This window comes from Drosophila navojoa, chromosome 5, assembly GCF_054131105.1.
Source record: "Drosophila navojoa isolate 15081-1374.11 chromosome 5, UAZ_NAV_1.0, whole genome shotgun sequence".
NCBI classification, from domain to species: Eukaryota; Metazoa; Arthropoda; class Insecta; order Diptera; family Drosophilidae; genus Drosophila; species Drosophila navojoa.
Window position 1 is genome coordinate 25,556,468 of NC_142893.1, and position 26,815 is coordinate 25,583,282.

The 26,815-nt window shown below is 40.9% G+C and overlaps 4 protein-coding genes across 4 annotated transcripts; 1 reads left to right on the forward strand and 3 right to left on the reverse strand.

Annotated features, from left to right (window-relative positions):
- Nucleotides 1-2,867: 2,867 nt before the first annotated feature.
- On the reverse strand, nt 2,868-3,701 carry CNBP (CCHC-type zinc finger nucleic acid binding protein). The gene has a single exon (XM_018106148.3). It carries the CDS (start codon nt 3,430-3,432, stop codon nt 2,944-2,946), a length of 489 nt encoding a protein of 162 aa, XP_017961637.1. The 5' UTR covers nt 3,433-3,701; the 3' UTR covers nt 2,868-2,943.
- Nucleotides 3,702-4,074: 373 nt separating this feature from the next.
- On the forward strand, nt 4,075-5,326 carry LOC108654659 (PRADC1-like protein). Its single transcript, XM_089261123.1, has 2 exons — nt 4,075-4,469; nt 4,545-5,326. The coding sequence occupies exons 1-2, from the start codon at nt 4,176-4,178 to the stop codon at nt 4,833-4,835; spliced, it is 585 nt and encodes a 194-aa protein (XP_089117249.1). The 5' UTR covers nt 4,075-4,175; the 3' UTR covers nt 4,836-5,326.
- Nucleotides 5,327-5,963: 637 nt separating this feature from the next.
- Nucleotides 5,964-8,896, reverse strand: GrlHz (Gustatory receptor-like Holozoa). Its single transcript, XM_030388069.2, has 4 exons — nt 8,386-8,896; nt 7,978-8,031; nt 7,062-7,219; nt 5,964-7,008 (listed from the first exon to the last, which is right to left on the reverse strand). The coding sequence occupies exons 1-4, from the start codon at nt 8,578-8,580 to the stop codon at nt 5,973-5,975; spliced, it is 1,443 nt and encodes a 480-aa protein (XP_030243929.1). The 5' UTR covers nt 8,581-8,896; the 3' UTR covers nt 5,964-5,972.
- Nucleotides 8,897-21,055: 12,159 nt separating this feature from the next.
- LOC108652923 (nucleoporin Ndc1) lies at nt 21,056-22,780 on the reverse strand. Its single transcript, XM_018103119.2, has one exon. The coding sequence runs from the start codon at nt 22,739-22,741 to the stop codon at nt 21,074-21,076; it is 1,668 nt and encodes a 555-aa protein (XP_017958608.1). The 5' UTR covers nt 22,742-22,780; the 3' UTR covers nt 21,056-21,073.
- Between the last annotated feature and the right edge of the window lie 4,035 nt (nt 22,781-26,815).

A 26,815-nucleotide genomic window follows, 5' to 3' on the forward strand; every position in this document is an offset into this window, starting at 1 on the left:
TGATTGATATAGAGATATTAAATATATGTATAGTTTTATAAAATATTTGTTTTACCTAACGCTTGAGATTGAGTTAAGCATCACAGTATTGACGGATTGGCAAAAAATCAATGCAAAAGGGCCAAGTTCCTAAGTTTCTTATTTCCTCTCGAATCCTTGGAAACACATCTCTCAACCCAAAACTTTGTAGCGTTTTGAGTATTTTTCAACTGAACCGGGTGAATATTCTTTTATTGATGTTCAAAACTTTCAATGCTCTTTGTATAGAATAACTAGTATAGGAACGACACTATTTTTGTTTACTCAAAAAATAGATATGTATATATGAAAACGAATCAACATTTTTCCCTATTTGAAATTTTGTCGGCAACCTTTAACACATAAATTCAAGTACTGCACGCTATCAAATAAGTTGCATACATTCTTTTATATTGCTTTATAAGGTAGCTCTGTTAAAAAATGTTTACGTTTCATTTACATAGAATCAAAAAGTTCGATATTATTGTTCACAATAAGTTATACTGAATTAAATATAAATCATATTCTAGTTTAGTTAGTTCCATTTTATTATTTATTATTGTTCATTGAAAATTGAACTACTGAACTATTTATATTTAATTAAACTACAATATACAAAACTTCATTCTACTACGAGTTATCCCTACAAAATACGAAAATTTCCTCAGGAAATAAAAAAACAGAAACAAAGCAACAATGTTTTTTTTTCTTGTATCATTAAAATAGAAATATACCAAAATACCGCACACACATATGTATGTATGTATGTGCACATATACATACATACATATGTATGTACATTCATCACTCATTTTGTGATTTCATTCCAGTTTCGATTCCAGTCCCTTGTAATCGTGAGTTCACTCCTGCAATGGCAGCAGATTCGCATGCACTCATACGCAGACAGCCTCACACAAATCATGCACAACTACAGTGCATATATGTATGTATGTATGTATGTATGTACATCAATCAAGTCTGCAGTTTGGAGAGTGCCCATCGAAGTTTTGTTTAATTCCTCATGAAGCTCGTCGTAAGAGCTGCACATGCGCAGCAGCTGATGCGAATGCTGACCTTGACCCTCAATCAGCAGCGAGAGAGCGCAGACAAAACGGTTGAGCACGGTGCGCATGCAGCCAGTCGGCTGTAACTTGTTGCCAAGTGCAGCAGCGAAGACCACGCAGTCAAGTTGAAGTTATGCCCTCTCCCCAACAGCCCTCCGCCATAGGCACTGCCAGCTCACCGTCGCCATACATATGTACATGCGAATGTGTGTGTGTCGCTTGCAAGTTTTCACCATTAGCAGCGTAGTGCGACGACTGTACTTTGTTCAAAGAAGCAGCACATATGTACATACATACATACGTATGCATGTGTATACATAAATATGTACATATGCCCAAACATATACATACATACATATGTACGTATTTACGTGTACGTGTGTGTGACGATATACATACATACACACACATACTTGTAGGTCTCAGTGCATAAGGAAGCAAAGCAGGCAACGCACCAACACAAACACACACACGTACACGGCACGCACATGTACACGGTAATAAGCTAGAAACAGTGGCAAAATTTTTGCTTTACGGCGCCTCCACCAAGCTGACTCAGTTACAAAGAGACTGAGAGTGAGCCATCAGCTGCCGTGCCATGTGTTCGCTCAAAAATCAGGGGCAGCTGCTCTTGCTTTGCTGCTGCATTTGCCGGCTTAGAGAACCAGAACTGGTATCAAAACTGGTTCGAAGGGGAAGATCGGGAACCGCGGATCAAAATAACGAAAGAAACAGCGGGCGATCTGCAAAAATAAAAAAGTTTCGACCCAAGTGAAACACAAATTTGTATTGTGGGGTTATTATTATTATTTCTTTTGTCTCAAATCAGCAGCTCCAGCATTTTAATTTACAATTAAAAAACAATCACAGTGATATTTGAATTTTTATCATAATCATTATCTTTGTAGTTCGCCTTGTTTTTTTGTCTTGCTCAAGTGAAAAGGTTGTTCTGCTAGCTCATCTTCTTCCTCATTCTCGTGTCGCTTAATGCCCATTTTCTTCTTGTCATCTACCATCTGCCATTGTCAGTTGTTGTTTTTGCTGTTAGTGTTGCCAGCTACTATAGCTAACCCGCTAGAGATCTTGCTTGTTGATGTGATAGCTGAAGTGCAAAAGCTCGCCAGCCGCAGCGCTGTAACATTCGTTTCTCCCTTTCGCCTCTTTTTTCGCTCCTACTTCAATTTGTTGTTATTTATCTTCTGCATGTTGGAACTTCTAATAGGATACTTTGTAGTATATATATGTACATAAGTATGTTTATATATATTTATTTTTCGAGTTTTTTTTTTTTTTTTTAAGGTAAATTATATATTCTTATATAGTTTTCTTTCCATTCGTTATAATTGTAATTAGTAAATTCAAACACGTTTGCAGCATAATAGTAATAATAATATAGTTTTGTTGTTGGTATTGTGGTAGTAGCTACTAAAATACAACGACGTCTGTTTCTTCTTCATCTTTTGCTGCCTTCCAGCGCCATTAGCGCCATCGTTGTGTTCTCCTCTATCGTCCATTGTGCTTTCTTCTTGTTGTTGCTTGTGTATACAACGTACTGTTCTTTAACGACTGCAGGCTCAGAGCTTTGGAATTAGAGATGTGCTGCTTAGATGACGGTTAGATGTGTGTGGGTATGGATGTGATTCTGTGAGGGTGTGTGTATGTGTGTGTTTGGGGTTGATTTGATGTCTGTTGATCTTGACTCGGTTTTACTGATTGGGCGCTTCTTCGGTTTTGCGTTTTGCTGTTTTGTTGTTATTGGCTGGCAATTGATTTTTCCATTAATTATTTTTTTCTTTTCATTTTTTTTTATTTGACAAAACATTTTCGTTGATTTCTCAGAGAGTTCTCACTCCGCTCTCCTCTAGTTCCGTCCACCCTTCTCGTCGCATTCACGTCTCAGATGACCGCTCTTGCCGCATCCGTAGCAAGTCTTTGATGTCTCCGGGCAGTTCTTAGAGATGTGTCCGGTGCGGTTGCACTTATAGCATGAAACGTTTGCTGGCCCGTTGCCGCGCTCATTAACCGCATCGGGGCAGTTGCGCACCCAATGTCCGGGCTTGTTGCACCTGTAGCACGTCGGATTGTCGGCTTGAGTGCAGTCCTTAGAAATGTGGCCTACGCCGTTGCACCGATAGCAGCGCTCCGCCTCTTCGGGGCACGCGCGTGCAAAGTGCCCAAATTGATTGCATTTGTAGCACTTTTCACGATTACGACGCATGCCGCCGCCACCGCCATCACGCATGCCACCGCCGCCACCGGGTCCGCCGCCTCCTGGTCCTCCGCCGAGACTGCAGTCTCGGGCAAAGTGACCCGGCCGGTTGCACTTGTAGCACGTGGCAGACATCGACATTGTACTGTACTTGAGTTAATTAGAAAAACGGTGCAGAAATGTTTTAACCACACGTTTCGTATAGTCCGACAATCACACACGAGCTGAGCTACTACTGCCTCCACGAGCAAAACTGACTTGCGTTAAATGCAATTAAACAAAACTACAGGATATGCGAAAATCGCTCGCCGTAGTTTTTTCGACGCCAAAAATTAAAATGGCTACCACGCAAAACTAGTACAATGGTATCGCCAGTAATTTGGGTATCGAGTATAGAAAAACGCCGCTGAGCAGTCACAGAGGTACGTGCACACACAGGGATGCTTTGATTATACAATTGCAACACTGCAACTCCACGCGGTATACATTGGTACAAAATCGTCGTAATCAGCTGCCAAATGGATTTTGCACACACCAGCCCACACAACTTAATATATAGTAGACCAAACTAAACCGATTTAAATCGAAAATGCTACTATGTTTTTGAGATGACATTCAACTGAACTTAATCTGAACAAGTGTCGCATACTATGAGTTAATTACAGTATAAACAGTCTAGAGTTCGCTCTCAATCAAGGTTATTTTATGTGTTATTTGTTCGCTTGCACCACTGTTCACAGCTCAGTGTGCTGCCAGACTTGTAGCGGGCAGCCTTGCCACACTCACGAATACGACGAGTTAGCAGCCCAAAAAATATTACAGCTGTGCAATGTATTTTTATGTGATTTTACCAACAATAAAGTAACGCTAGTTATGTATGCAAAATGTTATTTGTTCTGGTAGCGATTGCCATTCTGAGCCAATGTACAGCCACGTCCACCATCAACATGCCCGTAACCACACAGGACATCATTGCCGGTGACGTGTTCTTCGAAATCATTTCGCCGCAAGATCTGGAATACACTTACCGCCTGCGGCCGGCTAAGGACTTCGGTGCCTCATTCAATCAGAAACTGGAAGGTGTACCCTTGGTACTGGCCGATCCGCCTGAGGCTTGCCAACCGCTTCGCAATGGGAGAGAGATGCATGGCAGCATTGCTCTCATGGATAGGGGGCAAGTATTATTATTATCACTTAGTATCAAATTGTGGAACTATTTTTAATCTATCGGGCGTTATCTATGCGACAGCGAGTGCTCGTTCCTTACCAAAACACTGCATGCCGAGGCCGCCGGCGCCATCGGTGCCATTATCACCGAATATAATTCGAAATCGCCAGAATTCGAGCTATACATTGAGATGATTCACGATAAGACGAACCGTGACACTAAGATTCCAGCTGGCTTTTTGTTGGGAAAGAACGGCATGATCATACGCAGCACGCTGCTCCGTCTGAAGCGCTTCCATGCGCTAATCAATATACCTGTCAACTTGACCTTCACCCCGCCATCCAAAATCAATCATCCCCCCTGGCTGGGCTGGTGACTCTGAAATATGCGAAATTGGCCTCTACCAAAAACCACAACTGAAACTGACAAAAATAAAAAAAAAAAAAAAAAACAAAAACAAAAGCAAATCTGAAACCAAAGTGCATACTTAGTCAAGATACCTATTATACGCGTAAGCTAATTCGCTGGGCTGCAATTCAATAGAATTTATTCTATAAAAAGATTTCGGAATTTGCTCTGGAGTTTAACCACAGTATTTCAAGCATTGCTGTACAATTTTTAGTTTATTTAGTGAATGAATGAAATAAGTCAATGTTTAGCTGAATTTATATGATTTCAATTAAAATTTGTATTGTACAAAATATTTAATCCCTTTTTAAGTCCAAAATCAAAATTGATCATCTTTAAAATATCAAATGGGTAAATAATTTAAATTATATTAATTACATATTCTGAAATTTAAAACTATTTGGTGATATTTTAAAATATAACTTAATCTAAAATATCAACTACAACAGATTAAAAGCGTATCGTGATTTTTGTGAAGGCTTTATAAATAATTCTTGACATTTGTTAAAGCAATTTATGAAACTTTTTTTTAAGATAAAGATCTTAACTGCAAATGTACTGAAATTTTTTTTAATGTATATATACAAATTAAAACAATTTTTTAAGTTTAAGATAAATTGTTATTTTGTTTCTCCAGAAAATGTTTAAGCTTTCGCAGTCACATGAAAGTCTTGTAACACTTTGAACGAAGATTTTTTTTGTTTTGATTACAGCCCAAAGCTTTTTATAAGCCAGTTAAAGATACTTACAGTTATTCATTCGTTTATAAAATAGTTTATTTTTATTTTTGAGCAACTATATTTGTGAAACTGGGTTTGCAGCCCAGACTAAATGAACAAGAAATTTAATGAATAATAACTTAAAGGAAACTGAATTTAAGTAGTTAAATTTTAAGCAAAAGCAATCGCATAACAAAAGTCATAAGAAACAAGGTGAGATGAGCCCAAGCGTAATTTGTAAATAAAGTAATTAACTAAGTTCAAGACAGTTTAATCTTAAATCTATGCTACGCGTAAACCATGATTAATGCTAAATTCCATTACATTTATAAATATATTTGATATATTCGATATTGGAATTATTAATATACTAACGGTTCACTGTATCAGAATTTGCCCAAGACGCTTAGATTGAGGCACATGCCCAGGGTGAGGACCACGATGGTCACCACGAGTATTGCGAAGCACAGATAGTTGGACTGGATGGGCATGCGGAAGAGCTTGGCGGACATGTCTAACGAGGAGGCGAACAACAACGTCGAGTTGAGATCCTCAGCGGAGGTATTGTGATATACAAAGGGACGGACCCGGATTTGGTGTCCGTTTGCTTGGGCGTTCTGGCAGACGCGCGTCACGGATCCGGCAACAAAGAACGGTAGCAGCCCTAGGAAGAGCCATATCATAACATTCGCGATGTTCAGGAGCACCATCTTCAGGGCACAGTAGTGAAAGTCAAAGTCCTTGAACAGGTAGACGAGCCCCGCAAATGCGTAGGCCAGATTCATGACGATCAGGAAACAAACGGGTATGGAGACGTGTTGGTTCACGCGCTCGAGCAGCTTGCGGAACTCCAGGATCTCGCGCATCCAGTCCAGCGAATCTATAGAGTGCATCAGCAGCTTGTGCGACAGCGTCTCCAGATGCACGCGCAGCAAATAGCATTCAATGTAGTAGCTGCTCAGCACAATGATCTCCACTAGATCCTGCAGCAAAATGGTGCTCAGCAGACCGAGGCGCAGCCAGAGCTCCCAGTCGCGCAGCGCCTCGGCCAGCCAGTCCACCTTGATTATATGCGATTGCTGCATGAACACCACGCAGCAGGCGTAGCCAAAGAGCAGCAGCAGCAGAGCCAGAGCCACGCCTAAATAGAGCCAGAGCATGCGGCAGAGTCGCTTGGGCTTGGCGGACAGCAGGAACACGCGCTCGATGAGATTCTGAAGTTGCTCGTGCTCGATCACCTTGCATACGAGCACCGCTGAAACGAAGCTCAGCAGGTTGAGAGCACTGGGCACTACATAGCCGAAGAGTAACTCCCCAATTGTGTTGGGCGTGCTGCTGGCAGAGGCGGAGCCGCAGACGTCGCTTCCGTTGCTGTAGCCGCCGGGTCGGATGTCCCGGTAGCTGCTAAAGCCGCGATCCCCACTGTAAGGATATTTTGTTAGCACTGACACAGATCTCTCACATGAAGCACTCACCGATAGCCACACAGGTAGCGCAGCACGTAGCCCGCCAGGAGGACAAAAAAAACCATCAGGGCCTGGACGTAGCTGCTGCAGGCGCCCACAGTGCTCATGTCCGTAGAAATGGGATTGAGCCCAACCATGGTCAGGATGGCCACATAAGGGCGCAGGAACTGCAATGTTAGAATTACCTTAATTAGATACAGTTATAATAAACCTTTGAAATATTAGCGTGTTTGGCTGATAAACTCTAATAGAGCCTTTATATTCTCCATCAATATCAACTTTATTAAATCGGGTGTCTATAACCATTTGGCAGTTAGATCTCTCAGCACCTGCAAGCAGGCGTTACCGACTACAGAGTAAGTATTGCGATTGAGGGGTATACATACATGTTAAACAGACGGATAGACAAAATCAATAAACTCATCTCAGTTTCGTGAATGAGTATAAAAATTTTGTAAATGCTAGAATTTATATATATATATATATATATATATATATATATATATATATATATATATATATATATATATATATATATATATATATATATATATATATATGAAGATACATATGTACATATATGTAAGGGATCGGATAACAAACTTTTGTGTACACAATTCCCATTTGAGTCCAGATAAATACATATGTATATGCATTCTGCATACATGTTAATAAAATTCTAATTCGGATTTTCAAATAAAATTTAAATGTAACTGTAATTATGAATAAACCCTACGATTTTTCGCTGTGTACTTTTGCATAATGACACACACACACTCACACCCACATACGTATGTATACATATATGTATATATATTCGTTTTGTTCAATTTATTATCGCATTTGCGTTTATTATTTTGACTGCACACTGTTCACGATTATTTTAGTATATTTTTGTTTCACTATATCCAAGTAACGTATGTACCTTGCGCTTGCAGTAGTTGAGGATTGCCGATGTCGGCTCATGCTCGCCCTGCTGCTGCGTTTCATCGAGGGGGGTGCCGTTCAAGCGGTTGATGAAACAGAAAGAACTATCCCCATTATTACGATACATGATAGGCGCCGAGACAAAAGGCGTTTACACGAAACAATGACACTAATAACAATAACAATAACAGACACAGTGACAACAACAACAACACAGGCGTGCTCACTCGCACACACGCACATAACGGACGACTGGTCGTTGACGGCTGCTGATGAGAGTAACAATGACTGGAAGTGGAGCTATTGGAGCGATTGAAACGACGATCACCGGCGTTGGCGGCGCATTAACAACTGAAACGGCACGCAAACAACGGCGAGAGAACACGAGCGAATCGGAAAAACTTACGGCGAGCTCGTGTAGCCAGGATGAGACGGCGGATGTGGTGCGGCTGCACCGTAAAGCCGATGGCGAATTAATCAGCCGACTTGTTGCTCTTTTTGTCTCTGTCTTTGTTTTTGCTTCTGTTGTAGTCGTTGACGTCGTCGCTGTCGCTGTAGCCGATGGCGTAGCCGTCGCCGTTGCCGTAGTCGGCGATTTCATCAATTGCTGTTATAACGGTAAATTGAATAAATTGAAACTCGAGCCGCGCGTAGATCGAGCCGAGCGCGAGCGACAGAGAGTCGATGCCCATGTCGCCGTCAATGTCGGCGTCGAAGCTCTCCTGCTATCACGTTGAAGCTCTCCTCGAGCTTTGCTCACAGTGCGCTCACCGTGCTTGCTCTCCCGAGGGCCCCTTATCAATGGAATATATCTCGGTAACACAATGCGACGCCTGTTCTGCGCTGCTGTGCACCTGTTACAGTTTAGATAGGAATCAGCTTGTTATCGTGACCGCTATCTATCCGAGCTGAATGTGCACATACATATGTACATATATGTATATGCAAATGCAAATACAAATAAACATATGTATGTATATGTATGTATGCACATTTGTGTGAGTGCGAGCGTTTGCTATATAGAATTGCTTTTATATACATACATATGTATGTATGTATGTATGTATGTATTTTATGTTTATCTTGAAGAGTTCTCGCGATCCGTTTTTTGTTCTTGATTCGTCATGAATCAACACGGAATTTATTTATGCTATCTATATACATACATATGTACGTATGTACGCTCGCCGGCGAATACTGTAATGTCATCAGCAGCCTTACGGCAGTCGTTCGCTGCCGCTTCTACTCATGAATGTGTGCGTCTGTTGTGTAGCTTTCCGATAACCCAGAGGATCATGTATTGTTCGATGTGCTACGTTTAAAGGGGACGGCATATCGAATTGGGCTTGGATAAATGAAAAAGAAATAAAGATAAGGTTCTCAATTATATTGAATACTATCAATTTCCTAAAGTAATTAGCATATACATACATATGTACGTAATAGGAAATAGTTATCGATTTTGATTTTGAACTATTTTGGCAGAGCAAGTCCGTCGATAATGGTAGTGAATAATATTGACGAAGCGACATCCATCGTGTATTTACACACCGCACCCTCTAGTGTCTTTAAGGTAATAGTAATTAATAATTAATATGTTCATAGATAATTAAAAAATATTGATTCATATATTAACTAATAAATGAAATAATTCTCAAAATAATTAATAGTAATAATAATAAATAATAATATTTAAACAGTATGCAAAAGGTTCTCTACTTTTCCTTACAAATAAACTCTAGTTGTGACACACGTACATACCTATGTATGTACATACATATATACATACGCTAGACTTTTCATGCTTTAGTGCTGCATACATACATACATATGTATGTATGTACATATACATATGTACATACATATACAATTTAGTTTTAAAAATGCTTTTAAAACTGAAAGAGAAAAATCCAATGCAGCGGCTGGCTCAGTTGCCTTGGCCGTGACTTGATATTCAATACCGAAATTCAGTCTTGTTATCTTAAATGAAATGCGAATAACAATAACATACTAGAAAAAAAAAAAAACAAACTAAAATAAATAAATAATAAGAAGAAAGCAAAACAATTTACAAAGCGACACACAAATTCATTTGTCTCGTTTCTCCATTTAGCTGAGATTCGTGTCGAGTCGCCCTTCAGCCGATCACTAAAAGTTCTCCAATCGCTGCTGCGTGTGCAGCTTCTGCTGCTGTCGTCATGTGTGCTCCCTCCTTCCTGCCGTCAGTGCACTGGCCGCTGCGGTTGAGTGCGATGCTCGCACACGCAAGGCAATAAAGTATCGAAATGTACGATGAGAAGTAATTAAATTAAATTAAAGTCAAGTCGCAAGTTGCTTGAAACTTTTTTTCTGCGATGACGCCTCAACTGGAATTTGTTGCTGCTGTGCTGCTCGAGTTCGATTTGCATGATGGGCAGCCGCAGTCGATGCCACAGTTGACGTTGACATTTTTCAATGGCTCTGGCAATTTCCACCCGCAGAACCATCAGGCATTTCAACTGGCAGCGGCTGCTCCTCCTCCCTTTGCCAGGAGGCAGGGCAGAAGCTCTGCTGGTCGATGCTGTCATTGCCTGAACTCTGGTCACTCATGTAAATTAGCTGCGTTGTCAAATAATGCTGATTTGTTGTTGGTTCGTTGGCAGTCTAACAAAAGCAACCCATGCCAATGGTCATACTTAAACACGCCCCTTACCCACAAGCTTGACAGACCAAAAACTGTCCAGTGGCCATCGCTTGACGCATATCTCGATCCATCCCTTTGCCAGTGGGCAGTGTTCAACATGCAGCTTTCTGTTTAAAAATCAAATCAAATATTACGAGAAAATTTCAATGCGGTTAAATGCATAGCAAATTTTATCATCCACCCCCAGTCCCCTCTGTTTCTCCCTTTAACCGAAGGGGCAGGCTGGGCGGATTGAGTTGCAGCCGCAACCGCAAAAACGCAAATGTTGTCTCGACACACGTCGGGCTCGGAGCATTTGGGTTGTTCTCGGTTTGACAAATTTTGAGTGAGCGTTTCATTCCAGCGTTCCACATCAAAGCATGCTCAGAGGTACACAGGGAAGGGGAAACCTGTACAGTCGCAACGGCAATATACATATTTAATATGTGAATTCGAATTAGTTTTTGTTTATTTATTCATCATATTATAGTATACGTATGTATATATTACAAAATTTGATTGCCGTTAGAGTTTAATGTAGAAAAATAGCTAACTCAATTAGAATGTAGAAGGGTTTACCGTAAATATTATTATAAATTAGAATATAGAAAGTGTTTTTGGGCTGTCATCGGCTGATATAGACATATTCAAGGTAGACTATGTATTGTTTATATAGTTGATATTAAGCTAAATTTAACACAAGTTATTCCGTAAACTTCAAGCTCACATAAAACGTGAATTTTGTAAAAGGAAACCTATTGAAAATGGGAAATCAGGGTATAATGGTTTTGTGCAAAAGTATGTAACGGGCAGAAGGAATCATCGCAGACCCCATAAAGTATATATATTCTTGATCAGCAGTCTCGACTAGAGCCTTACTTGTTTAACTCGTAATTTGTATCTAGTAAAGCCGTAATAAATGAATACGTAAACAGTTGTGTTTGTTCGTTTTTATTTGCAGCAGTCTATTATTGTAGGAGTTTTTTAAAGTCTTTAAATTGTGGATGCCACGCCCATTGAGCACATGGGGGTCTGCTCGGGACCTCATATCTAAAAAGATCAGATTATGCAACGTGTCAAGTGTCCAAAATTCAATTAGACTTCATTAGCATTAGCAGCCGGTGGCACCTTGCTCTTCGTGTTGTTGATGGTCTTGTTGTTGTTGTATTTGATGTTGTTGCTGTTGCTCTGCATGAGGCCACCTTGTGGCTGTGGCGTGCACAGATTTAACCGTTTGCAGATTAGCATAAATGAGATCATTAAAATGCGCTTACGTTTGTGTGGGCGGGTTGAGTGCCCGTAGCCGACTGTGCTGATGGTAAGGTGGGGTGGGGAGTGGTGTATGGGATGGGTTGGCTGCAAGGTGCCATTTCCTTTAGCACGTAGCAGACGCAGCCTGCAAATTGCTTGCCAGTAAGTGTCGCTGCTGTCAAGGTTCGTGTCTTTGCTACTCCGCACACACATATACACACCCAAGCACACCCCTGCACACACACAGAATGATGTGAAATTTGCATAATTATTGTTGGCAGCTTTGGCATTAATGTTTAATATAGCAACTAGTTTAGTTTTTTTTTTATCTAATATGGCTTAATTGGGCATTACATTTCGTGTAACGAGTACCTAAACAAGCAACTGCTCCCACGCCCCACTAGGCTGGACAGGTTGGCTTACGAGCAGGTGGGGACTCGAATAGTGGACAATCAAATGGCCGCATGCATTAAAATTGAAAGTGAGTTTCAGCTATGTCTGTTTTTGCCTTGGCTTTTACTTTTGGCTGCAGTTTTGATTTGAACCCATTGAAAATGGGAAATCAAGGTATAAGGGTTTTGTTGAAGTCTATGTAACAGGCAGAAGGAGGCGTGTCAGACCCCACAAAGTATATATATACTTGATCAGGGCGACGAGCTGAGTCGATTTGGCCCTGTCCGTCCCTCTGTCCGCCCCACGAAAAGTTATTTAGTACAGTATTTAGTACATCATATTACATGTTAAATCTAATTAGATAGAATAGAAATTTCATGAGATAAAATGAGAACTACTTATGGGTAATGTAAATAATAATAATACCATTAATAATTTTTAACAACATGTCAGCTCTCCAAAGTAGAAACTAAATAAATACACAATACACAATTAACAATCTCTGCAATTTTGCGCCGTGGAATTCCATTTTGAAAGTGGTGTAGCACCAATTCCCGCTGCTATGTTGTGTTTTTTTAACAAAATCTTACTTTGAATGGTAAAAATACCTCAAATTCACATTGCGAATTTAATAATCAAAACAAAACCTGAAAAAAGTACCATTTTACGCGATTGAAAATTGATTTTGTTTTTTAAGCCTCATTGGAATACTATTAGCCGTGAAGACTTCAGATTTACTGTGTATGTACATATGATGAATACAAACATTTTGTAATCAACAAATTTTGGATACTACGCTCCCTTTGCCCCCAATATGCAAAAAACGTATTTCAAGTACTAGCGACTTGTGCTTGGAATGTACACACATTTTGACCATAAGATTACGCCCAGAAAATTTCATTCAGATTGCATGTTTACAAAAAAAGTTATTCATCAACTAAATTCTCTTACTATTGCCCACACTGCAGCGCAGACCAAGCGCAGACGCTGCTTACTGCGCAGTTAGCAGAGCGCGGGCTTATGCAAGCGTGTGGATGCATCTGTATGTGTGTGTACATAAAAAAAGTGAAGAATGGAGGGTACAAGGTATCTCCTAGTCGAGCAGTCTCGACTAGAGCCTTCTTACTTGTTGTTATTTTCTTACTGTTATTTTTTTAAAATATGAATAAAAAAGTTATGTTTTCCATTCATTTAATATTGAAATAACAATTCTACGTTTGAATTTTTCAAAAATTTGTATTGGGTATAAAGTAATGAGCATATGAAATTTGTATTTCACATTGGGTCAAATAAGCTGTGAGCGACTGTACATATAATTCGCTAAACAGAGTATAAGTTCAGTAAGAAGGACACTCATAATCACAATTTATTAGTAGATATTAGTAAGAAAGCTCTTGTCAAGACGGCCCGATTATGACGTTCGAGGAATTGATATTTTAGCAATTTATTTTTTATACTTATTCACGTTTTTTTGCAATGTCCGTCTGTCCGTATGAACGCAGTCTATTCGGCGCTATTGAAGCTAGACCATATATTCGCGTATATCTCAAATTTATAGAGTGTTAAAATTTTCCCGATCCGCCCACTAGGGTCGTGGCAAATCGGAAAATGCATTTTCGATAGAAAAATATCTGCAGTAGTTATCGATTTTGGAGAAAAACTCGATATCCGCGTGATATACACGGACCCAAGAAAAATTTCAAGTCTCTAGTTCTTATATTTTCTGTTATATACCTTTAACAAAACCCATTTCCCATTGAAAATGGGTTCAGGTATATAAAAAGGTTTCGATTTACATATGTACGTAGATATTATGTGAATTTGCTTCATATATGGGCAAGACTTTAAGTTTTGAACTCAATTCCTAAATGAGTCAGTCGTCATTAATTATGAGTGTTCTCTAGTTACATATATCTAAAGTGCAGTGTAGAAATAATACTTCAAGTTGATTATATTTTGTGTAAAAATCAAACAATCCACAACTTGAAATAATGCCTGCCAAACGACTGACGTCTGTGCAAAATACTGAGATTTATGTACACACATGCATCTAATATATACGTGTATAGGTACCTGTGTATGCAAATATAGAGTTTAGTTAATTGGCCTGTCATAAACCTGTTGCTATTGCAAGTTTTTCGCTGAAGCGCAGTTGCGGTTGAATGCCAGCTTTCAATGGGGCATGCAGCAGCCCCTATATGTGGGCCACATGCAAAACTGTGTGTGTGTGTGTGTGTGTCTGTGTGGGGATGTTGCATGCAGCTTTTGACTGTGCTGTGAAACTCTTCTTGCCCGCCAAACGAGCTAATTTTGATGATATCCACAGACAGTCGTTGAGTTTTGGTCCATTTTGACAGGGAGATGCGCCGTGGTTGTTGTTGTTGTTGTTGTTGCTACCAGTGTTGCTGCTGCTGTGTGGGTGAAGTTTGCACTAAAAGCCTGTCGCAGCCTGCAAATTGAATCACCGCATATATGTGTGTGAGTGTGTTTGTGTGTGCCTGTCCAGAGGGCGACGTGCGCGCTCTCATGAAATGTGACCGCAATTGCGGTTCGTTAGCTGCATTTCAGCTAGTCCACATGGTCCACACGGCAAGGGAGCCACACACAGACACTTACACCCACACATACAATACATAAGAGAGCGGCACTGAGTTGAGGCCACGTTGCACGAGCAGGTGGCAAACGTGCATGGCCCGCCGAAAATAACCCCGAAATGGGCGCGCCAGGTACAATGCAAAAGCATTGTGCTTAAGTGGTCAACTGACCAAAAGCACTTTGACCATGCGGTCCTCGTGGCCGCCGCGCTCAGTTAGCTCTTTAAATTGTCGCTGCCGGTCTTTATTATTTATGACAGAATGCCCAGTATCAAAGTGGCAATGGCCAAGGATTTCAATGGCACTTAGCGACAATTAGAAGCAGATATAACTCAGACACACACGAGCGCACACACACCTGTTGTAGCCGCAATCACAGCGAGCCTATGTGTGTATGTGTGTAGTGCTCTTTGTCAGCGTCTGGGATTTGCGCGCCAGCGAGCGGCATCAAGGTAATTACGACAAAGACGCATATCCTCCTAGGCACATCCGGCCAGGCACGCACAAAAGCACACAAAAACTTGTAGTAGCTCCGCCATCCTGGCCTCCTGGCCTCCTGCTCTCCGGACCTCTTCGCTCTGATCTGACTTTTCAACGGTGGCTAAAACGTGACAAGCATTGCGATTTAGCGGCCAGTTTAAAAGCTCGTAGGATATGTCGCCACATAAATGTATATATATGTATATATATCTGTGTGATTGCGGGGCCTTAACGGCCTGACCTACTCATGAGTGCCAAATGAGTTGTTAGACCAAAACTACAGACGGCTCTCCAGAGGAGTTTGGCCCAAGGCAAGAAGTTCGCCTGCCTCATCCGCAGACTGTTGCGTGCTGCCCTTGCCAGCGGGCTGAAAGAGGGAGCGGGGATGTACGCCTGGCTTTTGTTGGCTAACTAAATATTGTTAGGCAAAGTAAACGACATTGTAGACATTGGCAAGCAGCCCAGGGCCCCAATCTGTCGCCAGAGGCGTAGTTGAACATGCGTTGGAAGCTTCAAGTATTTGAAGCCTATTGATACTGTGGAGAAATTTATCTCACATAGGAGGTAGAGGTAGAGGTAGAAACGAGTCCAAAGACATCCAATGCAATATACAATTATATGTTAATTGCAGCCGAAGGCCCCTGCTGCCAGTGCTTAGCCTTAAGTTAGAGTTAATTTTATATTAATTGTAACTTCTTAATAATAATAATAATAATGTTAATTTAATTAACAAGGCGACGAGCTGAGTCGATTTAGCCCTGTCCGTCTGTCTGTCCGTATGTTTGAAGGCGTTACGAAATAAGAGTTAAAGACTTGAACTATTTTTAGAATGTCCGTGTGTACAGCGCCGATATTTATCTCGAAAAAACGATAACTCATCCTTTTATTTTTATCGATAAACAACTGTATCGAAAATCAGTAATCTAATTATATCAGCTACACCTTTTAAACTAGAGTATTCAAATTTTAAACATATATTCAGATGATTTCTATTTATTTCATAATCAATCAATATTTCATGTAATTATTGTTTAATGGAATAAAATATAATTTTGCATATTTCATGAAATTCAACAATTAAAAAAAAAAAATGATTAAATTAAAATATATTTCTTACTATTTTGATGACTTTGTCATCCCCCCTCAACAATGGATTTCTATGGTAAGCCCATGCCTTCCGCTGTGGTATATTCCATATTGAGCCCTATTAGCGTGCCTCAAATACAACGGCGACTCCATTGAAGTCGTCATCCTATGATGGGTGCATCTGCCGTTTATTACGAGTTTCCTTTTTTACCTATTTCCTTTTTCGGCTTTTCTTTTTATACCCTGAACCCATTGAAAATGGGAAATCAGGGTGTAATGGTTTTGTGTAAAAGTACGTAACGGGCAGAAGGAATCATCGCAGACCCCATAAAGTATATATATTCTTGATCAGGACGACGATCTGAGTCGATATAGCATTCAAATTGGTATACTGTTAATTTGTCCTATGAATTGAAATATCTACAGTATTAGAACTAAACTTAGCTACTAAATTGCTGATGGTAAAGTTCAATAACAACAATCTGTTAGCCAGTATTCAATTCGGACGCTGTCTCATATTTGCTTCGATATACCCCTTGAAATATATCGATGGGGTATGTCGATTGTGGCGGGTATATATTATCATATAGTAGGTTGATTTATGATACAAAACAAGTTAAATATCAACGTCGAGTAAGTAATAGCTACATATGTATATGTAATAATTAAGTATACATATAAGTATGTATATAATAAAAAATGTAATACTAATTTTTTGTACATTTCTAAAACCTATTATGAATGGAGCATTCAATTATGGATATAAAGTATATTTACTTATGTGAATGAGTATTCTGCAGTCGGTAACGCCCGATCACAACGTTCTTACTTTTTGTTTTGCAATTCAGTTTAATCTAAGCATAGGATCCAATGTCTAAGACGCTCTGCTGCACCTTAGTTGCACTGCCTCTGCGTCATAGAGAAACACACACACACACGTACCAAGAGAGGTATGTATAAAATACACAGCTGAAGGTATTTTGGCTCATGTCCTAATATCCTGGCTTAATGCTGGCTGCCTTGAACTTCTGTTGACACAAGCTGCTCATTAATTTTTTACGCTTAATGTGTTTTTCTAATGATTTTTAAATTGCGTCTCCGATTTCAAATTTTTCGGCTTCAGCATTGTGCAATATTTGGACGCGCTTCCTCGTTTGCTATCTCCACCGAGTGAGCGAGTGGGCAAATGGACCCTTACTGGAGCACCTGGCCATAAAGCGAATTTCAGCCAAGTGGATGCCAGTGCTAAAAAGCGGCTCATTAGCGACGCATGTGCAGCTGTTTGTCTATCAGCCGCTGTCTGGCTCTGTCTGTCTGTGTGTATTTTGGGTGTTTGACTGTATCCATATTAACTTACAGTGGGAGTAATAGCAGCAAAATGGGACGAATAGAGAATGCAATAATTAAAGTTCAATAACAACAATCTGTTAGCCAGTATTCAATTCGGACGCTGTCTCATATTTGCTTCGATATACCCCTGGAAATATATCGTTGGGGTATGTCGATTGTGGCGGGTATATATTATCGTATAGTAGGTTGATTTACGATACAAAACAAGTTAAATATCAACGTCGAGTAAGTAATAGCTACATATGCATATGTAATAATTAAGTATACATATAAGTATGTATATAATAAAAAATGTAATACTAATTTTTTGTAAATTTCTAAAACCTATTATGAATGGAGCATTCAATTATGGATATAAAGTATATTTACTTTTTTTATTTAATGCATAAAGTTGTGATTGTCATATAGTGTCTATAAATATAAATTATATTATTTAATAGAACAGAAGAAAAATATTCTCATATATCTCTGCATTACAAACATTGCTAAATTGTATATATAACTATTATAAAGTATAACGCAATATTTCCTTGAGTGTACGATATATCCATATCTCAACCTGCTATTAACTTGCACTTATGGCTTGCTTACTTATCTGGCTCTCTTGGGGGCGGATTGGCATTGTTTGCCACACTCACACACACAGAGAAACACAGTCGCACACGTATGCTCATGATATTGCATGCAATCGCATCACGCATACGGCGCGTTGTACACTTTGCCACTTCTTTGGGCGCTGCAGCAACGTTTTGTGTGACTGACAAATTTAATTACTGCCGGATTCATGTCTGCTGTGTGTGTGAGCCATTGAGCGTGTGTGTGTGCGTGTGCGTGTGTGGAAAAGTGTTGTTTGCACCGCTACTGATACGGCAACAGGGTCAGGAGCAGCAGGATCAGGGCCAGTTGCAGCAGTAGACGCTGACTGTGAGCTGTGAGCAACAAGCCCGTACCCGAACTCGACCCCTGAAGTCACTTCATTTGATGCGTCAATCAGCACAATCAATGAAAATCAATTAAAAAGCCGTTGACATTCCGGCCATGCCCAAGCTCTGGCCAATGGGCTGGTCGTTGGATTGTGTGCAGCAAAGGGCGCTGGGCGCTGGACACTGGATGTTGTCCGGGTAGATGCTGTCAAAAGCGCTGAACGTTCTGCAATCGACGCTGCCTGGATTAACATTTATATTTCAGCAGGCCAGGCTCAGGTTCAGTTTACAACGTGATTCCACTTGTTTTTTTCCGCTCTTTGTTGCCTTTGGTTTAATATTTCTCCGGGGCGTAGCAATTCATTTGAAATGCAAATTCCTTTGTAGCGGATATAACAACAACAAACTTGCAAAACAAATCAAAGGTGTCGCTCAGCAGCAACATGATGCGGCACTTTCGATTCTTCTGGTCCGTGGACTGGGCTCTGACACAATCACAGGTGCTCGAATAGAGTTGTAGTTGCAGCTGGTGAGGTCAGCGTATTGCATAGTTAATTGCTGGACGCGCTGAGTTGACGAAATACACATACATTCATGCATAGTGAAAGTAAAAGAGAAACAAACAAGAACCGGAGGCAGTGCCATATAATAAATGAAATGTCATTGAGGCGTGCGGCAATCAACAAAACAAAAATCCAAACGGATTTAACACCACCCGGCGCAAATGACGCATGAGTAGGCTATGAAATTGTGCGAATGGTGCGAAGGCAACTGTGAATCAACGCATTTGTAGACTGACTGACTGAATGACTGACTGACGACTGACTGGAGAGACAGTGTCAGAGTGGGAGCTGAGTTCGTTTTATCTGCCGTTGAGGCACACACACACAGACATGCACTCACATACGTACAGACGCACCTCGCTGCTCTGCGAAACGCTTCAAGTCGGATACCAACGACATTTGCTTACTCTCAGCTTGAAGTAACAGTTAAAGTTCTCATTTAATACGACTTGATTTTTCAGTACAGTTCAGATTAATTTAAATAAAAGCCAATACGATTATTCTCATGCAAATAATTCATCAAATGTATCTATTATCTAACCTGATATTGACTTTTTAAGTTAAGTAATGGCTTAATTTAGTTAAAAATTACACATAGATATAGCTATATTGAACAAGTAGTATTCGAGCACCCTTCTGGGATAGTATATTCGTATAATACAAGGGAGAGCAACTGCAACTGCAACTGGCCCAGCTTCAGCTGTTGCAGCAATAGCCACTGGGAGTAGCTCGAGGGCAGAATTGGTAGTGGTCGTGCTGTAGCGGGAGGCGGAGGCGGTATCATTGTAGCTGCAGCTACTGCTGCTGCGTCAGCTGCAACTGATGACATTGTCAGACAGCAAGGCGCACCCCGGGCTATAAAGGGACTAACAAGCCTGACAGTCACTCAGCGTCAGTCAGGCTTCGGGCTGGCTGCTCCGGTCGGGACGTTGTGCAAATTAAAAGTTTGGCCCACACTTGACACGTGCTTAGAACTTGCAGAGCTTCTCCTTTCCACTCCCCGCCCCCATCTACCCACGCACCCGGCCGCAACGCACATTGGTGCAATGTCCAGTGGCTCTTTTTTTCAGCATGTTTGCGGCTTGTGGCAGCGTTTTGTGCTCTCTGTTGTTCAGTTGATTTTTTTCAGTTTTCAGCTTTTATCTCTCAAGGCCTTGGGTTGGTTGGGGCGGAAGCATGACGGGATTTGGGAGCTGCCAGATGAAATTTATGAGTCCGAGCCGCAATGTCAACCTGCGTGCAGCTGCATAAACTTGTTGCATATGTGCAGGCGTCGGCGTCTAACAAAAGGTGCATCCTCTGCGGACTGAACATAACGCCTAAGCTACCGGCATTACCCTCTAGATGGGGCTCTCGACTGACCAAATATGAATAGACTCTACTGAGAGTTTTCCATTACTAAAACTACTACTTTCTGTAGCTTGCGAGCCCAGTTTACTTTTCAATTGCTGTCAGATTCACTATTTGTCAAAATAAAGAATCATTTTGTCATATGTATAGCACTCACTATAGGTATTACTATAATTGGAGAGTTTTCAAGACTGAAGAGATGCCCACATGCATGTACCATGTCTCATAATACAATGTAAAAAACATTTTTAGTGATCAACTCGATATCCGTGTGATATATACGGACATTCTAAATAAGCACTATATGAGTTATAGCACTTGAAAATCTTAAGATCAAGTCTAGTTCCAAGAAGCGGTATCTTCAAAACCATGCTATCTTCTTTCCTATCATGAAGTAAAAACAAACAGTAATAGTAAAAATAATTCTAATTAGAATAAGTACTTATTTACGATTTCTTAGAGAGTCAACTAGTGGCTCATCCCCTAAAATGAAGTTCAGATACTTGTTGAAGTGGTAGATTAGTTTGTTCATAGCCAGTCTTATCGTCTCCGAGAGCACACAAAGTGTTTGGCATGGCTTTTGTTGACGCCGTTCCAGCAGTGCGAGAAGATTGGCGATCTGCTTTTCCAGTCCGATGAGGGCATTGAAGATCATTGCCAGATCCTGCTGCAGCGATCCATGTTTGTCCTCCGTCAAGGAGCGTATGCATATAGAGACGAGTCCTGGAATCAACCATACCAAAGGCCGGCCCACGCACACCTCGCAGTCGTCCTTATCCGTTCTCATAAGCTGCGTGGCATAGACAGGTAAGCAGTTGTAAAAGCATTGCACCTGCTTCGACAGTTGACAGTTTCGCAGCTGCTGTTCCAGTTTCTCAAAAAGAGGTACGAAGGAGGGCTTCTGTGGCTCTGGCCCCGGCTCCTCACTTTCGCAGCGCCTACTCCAATAATTTGGAGCTGGTGCAGGTGGCGCAAGGTGTCGCACGTTGGGCTGGCAGCGCGTATTCCGGTGCTTAGGCCTAGGCTGCGCTTCAGTCGCCGGCCTCGCTAGGCATTCGTTCAGCAACTGCGTAAACTGCGAAATGTTGCCCATGAGGACATTGCGCAACGCCCTCCAGTTTTTGGGCTTTCTGTGCAAGATGCCACGCAGTTGGAATAGCTCACACAGCTCGTCGTTGGGCGCGGACGCGATCATGTAAAAGTCCCTGGCTGCCTGCAGCCTGAAGCCATGCAGCTGGATATCCACTCTCAGAGCCAAGCACATGGGGAGTCCTCCATCCTGCGTATGTTGTGGCGATAGCCACTGCTCCTGCTGCTTCTGAAAAGTAAGCGGTAGTTCCTCGTGCATCACAGTGCTAAAGATGCATTTGATGGCATTCAGCTTGACCGTGATCAGCGTGACCATGCAGCTGGATAGGCAGAGCAGCTGGCAGCTGGCACTATGGTCGCCACTCATGTTGGGCCAGAAGAGGGCGGCGAAGCCAATCGTGTAGAGCAGGGAGCGGGGTAGAGTACGACCTAGATCGAAATGATGGCAGAGCAGCCACTGCCATGTTGCACTCTCCAGTCGTATCAGCGGCAGCGGCCACACCTCCTTGCCAAAGGGCAAGTGTTCAGTCAGAAAGTAGACGAGCCCACAAAAGACGCCGTTCCTCCGCAGATAGTGCCCGATGAAGCTGACATCCATGTCAGCATTCAGATCGACTATATACTTCAGGTAAAACCAGCTGCTCCAGTAGCCCTGGCTGATCAGAATTGCCAGCAGACAGAGCTTAATTAGCAGCTCCTCCTGCAGGCGCTGCCGCCGCCAGTTGTGGCAACTGGGTAGCTGCTCGTGCAGGCGGACCAGTAGCAAGCTGTAGGCGACCATGTGGATGCCCAGTACCTGCATGCGTGCCACAGTGTGAAAGGAAAATAGAATCTGGTCCAGCCACTCCTTCAGCCAGTTGACTGGGTTGTCGAGTTCTATTCGCTGGTAGATCACAAAAACTGTCAAGAGTTGATACTCGGTCAGGTAGCAGAGCCAGGTGGCGAAAACGTAGCGATTCAGCAATAGTCTAGCCAGCCTCGGATCCGGCGCATTGGGCTCATACGGTAAAATATTGGCCATTCTCTTTTATAACGCTTAGGATTCGGAGTATATATTTTTGTCCTATTAAAAAATATTATAGAAATTATTTCGTTTGTTTCTTAAGTATTTTCAGTATTTCCGAATGTGATGAACTAAGCCTACTACGCCGAGTTTTGAGACTCGTTTACGAGGAATATATATACGTCGGATATTTTTAGGTCAAGTTTGTTTAGAAGCGGAATCGTGCATAGCCGACTTCCATGCGACTCACTGTGTGTAAATCGACAAAAAAAGGATCCTTTTCCTTTTCAAATTATCTGCGCTGGACTGTTTATCCTATAATAAGTTTATCCTATAAAAGAACGATTGAGTGGCACACCAAAGGGCCGTTTGGTCAATCGTGCTGGCACTGTGCATTACACGCGCACTTGAAGAGAGTGTTTGCTGTTACTTAAAATTTTTAACAAGCAGTTAAAATTGCATATAGAATATGAGCAATTCAATACTCTAAGCCTTTTAGAATTTGCAAATCAGCAAGCTTCAAAACGCAGAATGATTGTCTAATCCATAAATAAGATAAGATATGGCCGTTTCGGCCATACTTAAGCAGAATATATTGGATTGTGAATACTTTCTACACTATTTTTTGGCCGACAGCGGGTATGATATAGTCAGTGGCGCCCGACTGCACTGGTTTCTATGTGCTTATACATTCTATTTACCAAGTGCAGCAACTGCATTAAATTTATATAAACTGCAGCGTTTGTAGTTTATTTAATTCAAATGTGGCAAACGCCCTCTTTTATTCCTTTTTAATTTTTGGAACACTCGAAACTGATCTTAATATTATTTATGGCCGCACAGTTTTGCAAGCATTGCGAAACATGTTTTTTGTTAGGCAAAGTTACACACATGGAATTGCATAATTTCGAGGTATAATTTGAAAAACCAACTGGCGGCCTTTTAAGCTACTCTGCCATTTGCAGAGAGACGAGAGACAGCAAGAGAGAGGGTTGGGGCTTAGATAGGGACTTTGGCTGCCTGTCAGTGACATAGGGCGGTAGGCTAAGAGAGTGGGGAGTGGTAGAGGAAAGGGACTTTCGTTGGCACTCAACCCGTTCACAAGTCACATTTGTTTTTGTTGCCTGCGCATCGGATCGCACTGCGTTGCGTTTTTTCAGCGCATGTTGAGCGTAAATGCTTCTACCCTGTAAGCTAGGCAAGTAGGCAGGGAATATACAAATTGTGGGTAAGGCAGTACTCTGTTTGTAGAGAAATCGAAACTTTTTACAAATAACTTGAATAGTAATGTAAATAGAGAAGGCGGTGCCCCATTTCAAAAGTTTAATCGGAGTCTGGGCAATATATTTCATATTTTCGAGCTCGCGAAAGTACATAATTTGGCGGTGGGAGGTAGCCCACTTATTCAAAATAACTTGGAAGTTGTACAAAAATGTTAAAATATTTGAAAAAAGTGTTCATGAAACAATTCAAAGATTATTATTGTAATATATTATTCAATAATAATATCAATAAATATAATAATCAATAATATATGATTCATAATACAGGCTCTTAAGACAGCTGATTTGAGTTCTGATTTTAATGGGTAACCCGCTCTTCGTTATGAATTTCCGGTTTTAGTGCTTCGGCCTATTTGTTTGCTGACTCTGTTGGGGCTTTTAGTTGTCAACAAAAATATCACTTGTTTGCATGAAAATCTCAGCCGACGGAGGTGGGCTGGGAGAGGTGCGTTACTCTTAACCCACTGAATTGTGAATACTGAGTGCTGCCCATGGCGCCCGCATATGTTTGGTGTCATTCACGATGTCGCAGTGGAGCGATGATAAAGGGAAACAAAACCTGGCAACAAAAATAGCAAACGCGTGCGGAATTGAGCAATTTTTATGAATAGCAATAGTCACAAATGGAGTGGGCGGCCAGTTAACAACGCACACCCACACATATACACAGGCACACGCATACTTTGACACAGACAGTTAGTGTGGCCAGGCCGTTAGTTCATCTGTCAAGCGCTGGACTGGGAGCGTGCTTGACAGTTTGACGCCCCGTAATTCATGGCAGGATGAACGCCAACTGCAAAGCCCCATTTTTTGTCGCCATATTGTTTTTGTTGTTGCTGTTCTTTTGCTGACATTTTACATATAACGAGGAAGGGCTACAGCATACATCGTTGGCGTTTTAAAAGGGGTTGGGCGAGTTTTTCTGTTCTACTGGAAATGAAATTAAACATATTAAAAATGTTGCTAATTTCATTTCGCTTGCACATCAAATTCAATTTTATCAAATGAGCTGCGCCTGACAAAAAGGTTGCCAAATTAAAAATAAAATACGAAAACGGTTTCAAAAATATTGGCAAAGGGTTTTCCTGCTCATAATTTATTACCTGCAGTCGGACAACTTAATTATGCGCTTAACGTAATTATACGAAGTGAAAAATCGAAGCACAAATTGCGCAAATGCCATACGCAGTCAGAAACATTAACAGAATTACGTAGATTGCAGCGACGCTTTGGGAATACCCTTATTCTAGTCTTATTTAAAATTTGTGTTTGGCATTTCTAATTGGAATGCTGGAATGAAAAACTTTATTATATTAACATTTAAATTCTTGATTAAGTTTTTTAAAATATTTTTTTAAATTCTGGATTGAAACTGTATTAAATATATTAATAATAAAAATATTAAATATATTAAAAATAAATAGAACATATTTTTAACTACTGTCACTCATTATGTAGAATTATTTAATTTAAATTTAAATGTAGGTGATCTAGAGCTCTGAGTTATCTATCAGGAATACTGGAATAGTGCCATGGCATATAAGCAATTTGTAAAGACATGTGATTGGAAGTAGATGTTTATTTTAACGATGAACGATTTAAATAATGTTCAGTTACCTGTCATTACTCTACCTGTTACAAGCAGGTCATTAAAAGCATTATGCCGATAATACAGTAGGATAATCAAAAAGTTCCGTCAAGGCAGACGACGCGTCGCTGGCGCTTTGCAAAATTTTCTGCCCATTCATAAAAGCGATAATTGAGTCGACAGGGCCCCCGACTGCACCGCACAGCATTGACCGCAGCGCACAATTTTTATTCAGCTGCGTAATGGCCGCGTCGACCTCTGTCCCAAGCTCCCAGCACCCTCGCTCTTCCCATACCTAGCTCCGTCCGCTTCCCTTATCCGATCTGTGCCCCCGTTACAAGCGAAAAGCGGTTGCAGCTGCGAGTTGAACTAATTTAATTAATTGAATTCATTTGGCGACGCTGCTACCGAACAAAACTGTTTGTGTGCGAGAGAGACATAGAGAAAGGGAGAGAGCATGTGTGTACAACACCAAATTAACGGTGCAATTGCCGCATACCGCTCTAACCCTACATAGTAGCTACTCCCCCAAATACAAGCGTTTGTAATGCGCGTGAAGAAGCGCATTTTTGGTTTTGGTTCGGTTTGGGTATTGAGGTTGAGGCAGCCATTTTTATCCACCTTTAGTCGGTAATACCTGTTAACACCAGTTGCAGCAGCAGTTGACTGAAGCGTGGCTGTGTTAACTCTATATCCGGGGAAGCATCTGCGTTGGGCCCAAAACACGTGCTGAGGCTAGAAAAAGCTGTAGCTGAAAAGAATTTTCTAAATTGCGATTTATACCGAAGGTTAAGGTACTTCATATTGTATATATATTAATGTTGATTTTCATTATGAATTTGTTTATTTTGTTATTTAAAGTAACTTAAATAAATATACAATACAAAAAAAAATTTCTTATCTGTTTTTTAAATTTGTAGGGTAACACATAAGTTAATTTTTTTCTGTCAATCAATAATACTTAATTCTTATTTTCATGGTACATTTAGAACTATTTATTTCAAAGCTGACTGCATCTGACTATATATCATATTAAATAGGCGTAATGAATTCTGTTGAATTCTCTCTTTCTCTTTTCTCTCTCTCTCTCTCTCTCTCTCTCTATCTCTCTCTCTCTCTCGAAAATCTGGTTAGTCTGGCATCTAGTTACTCCCGTTGCCTGTGCTGCCAGCATCCCAAACTGAAAATAATTGCAATCAGTAGCCAGACGGCGGCAATACC

What these genes read in the sequence shown, in the direction of transcription:
- LOC108654659 (XM_089261123.1), top strand. Translation starts at nt 4,176, where the DNA reads ATGTTATTTGTTCTGGTAGCGATTGCCATTCTGAGCCAATGTACAGCC. An exon ending in CTCTCATGGATAGGGGGCAA is followed by an intron (nt 4,470 to 4,544) that starts GTATTATTATTA and finishes TGCGACAGCGAG; the next exon opens with TGCTCGTTCCTTACCAAAAC.
- LOC108652923 (XM_018103119.2), bottom strand. Translation starts at nt 22,741, where the DNA reads ATGGCCAATATTTTACCGTATGAGCCCAATGCGCCGGATCCGAGGCTG.
- GrlHz (XM_030388069.2), bottom strand. Translation starts at nt 8,580, where the DNA reads ATGAAATCGCCGACTACGGCAACGGCGACGGCTACGCCATCGGCTACA. An exon ending in CCTGGCTACACGAGCTCGCC is followed by an intron (nt 8,032 to 8,385) that starts GTAAGTTTTTCC and finishes GATGAAACGCAG; the next exon opens with CAGCAGGGCGAGCATGAGCC. An exon ending in TCAACTACTGCAAGCGCAAG is followed by an intron (nt 7,220 to 7,977) that starts GTACATACGTTA and finishes CTAACATTGCAG; the next exon opens with TTCCTGCGCCCTTATGTGGC.
- CNBP (XM_018106148.3), bottom strand. Translation starts at nt 3,432, where the DNA reads ATGTCGATGTCTGCCACGTGCTACAAGTGCAACCGGCCGGGTCACTTT.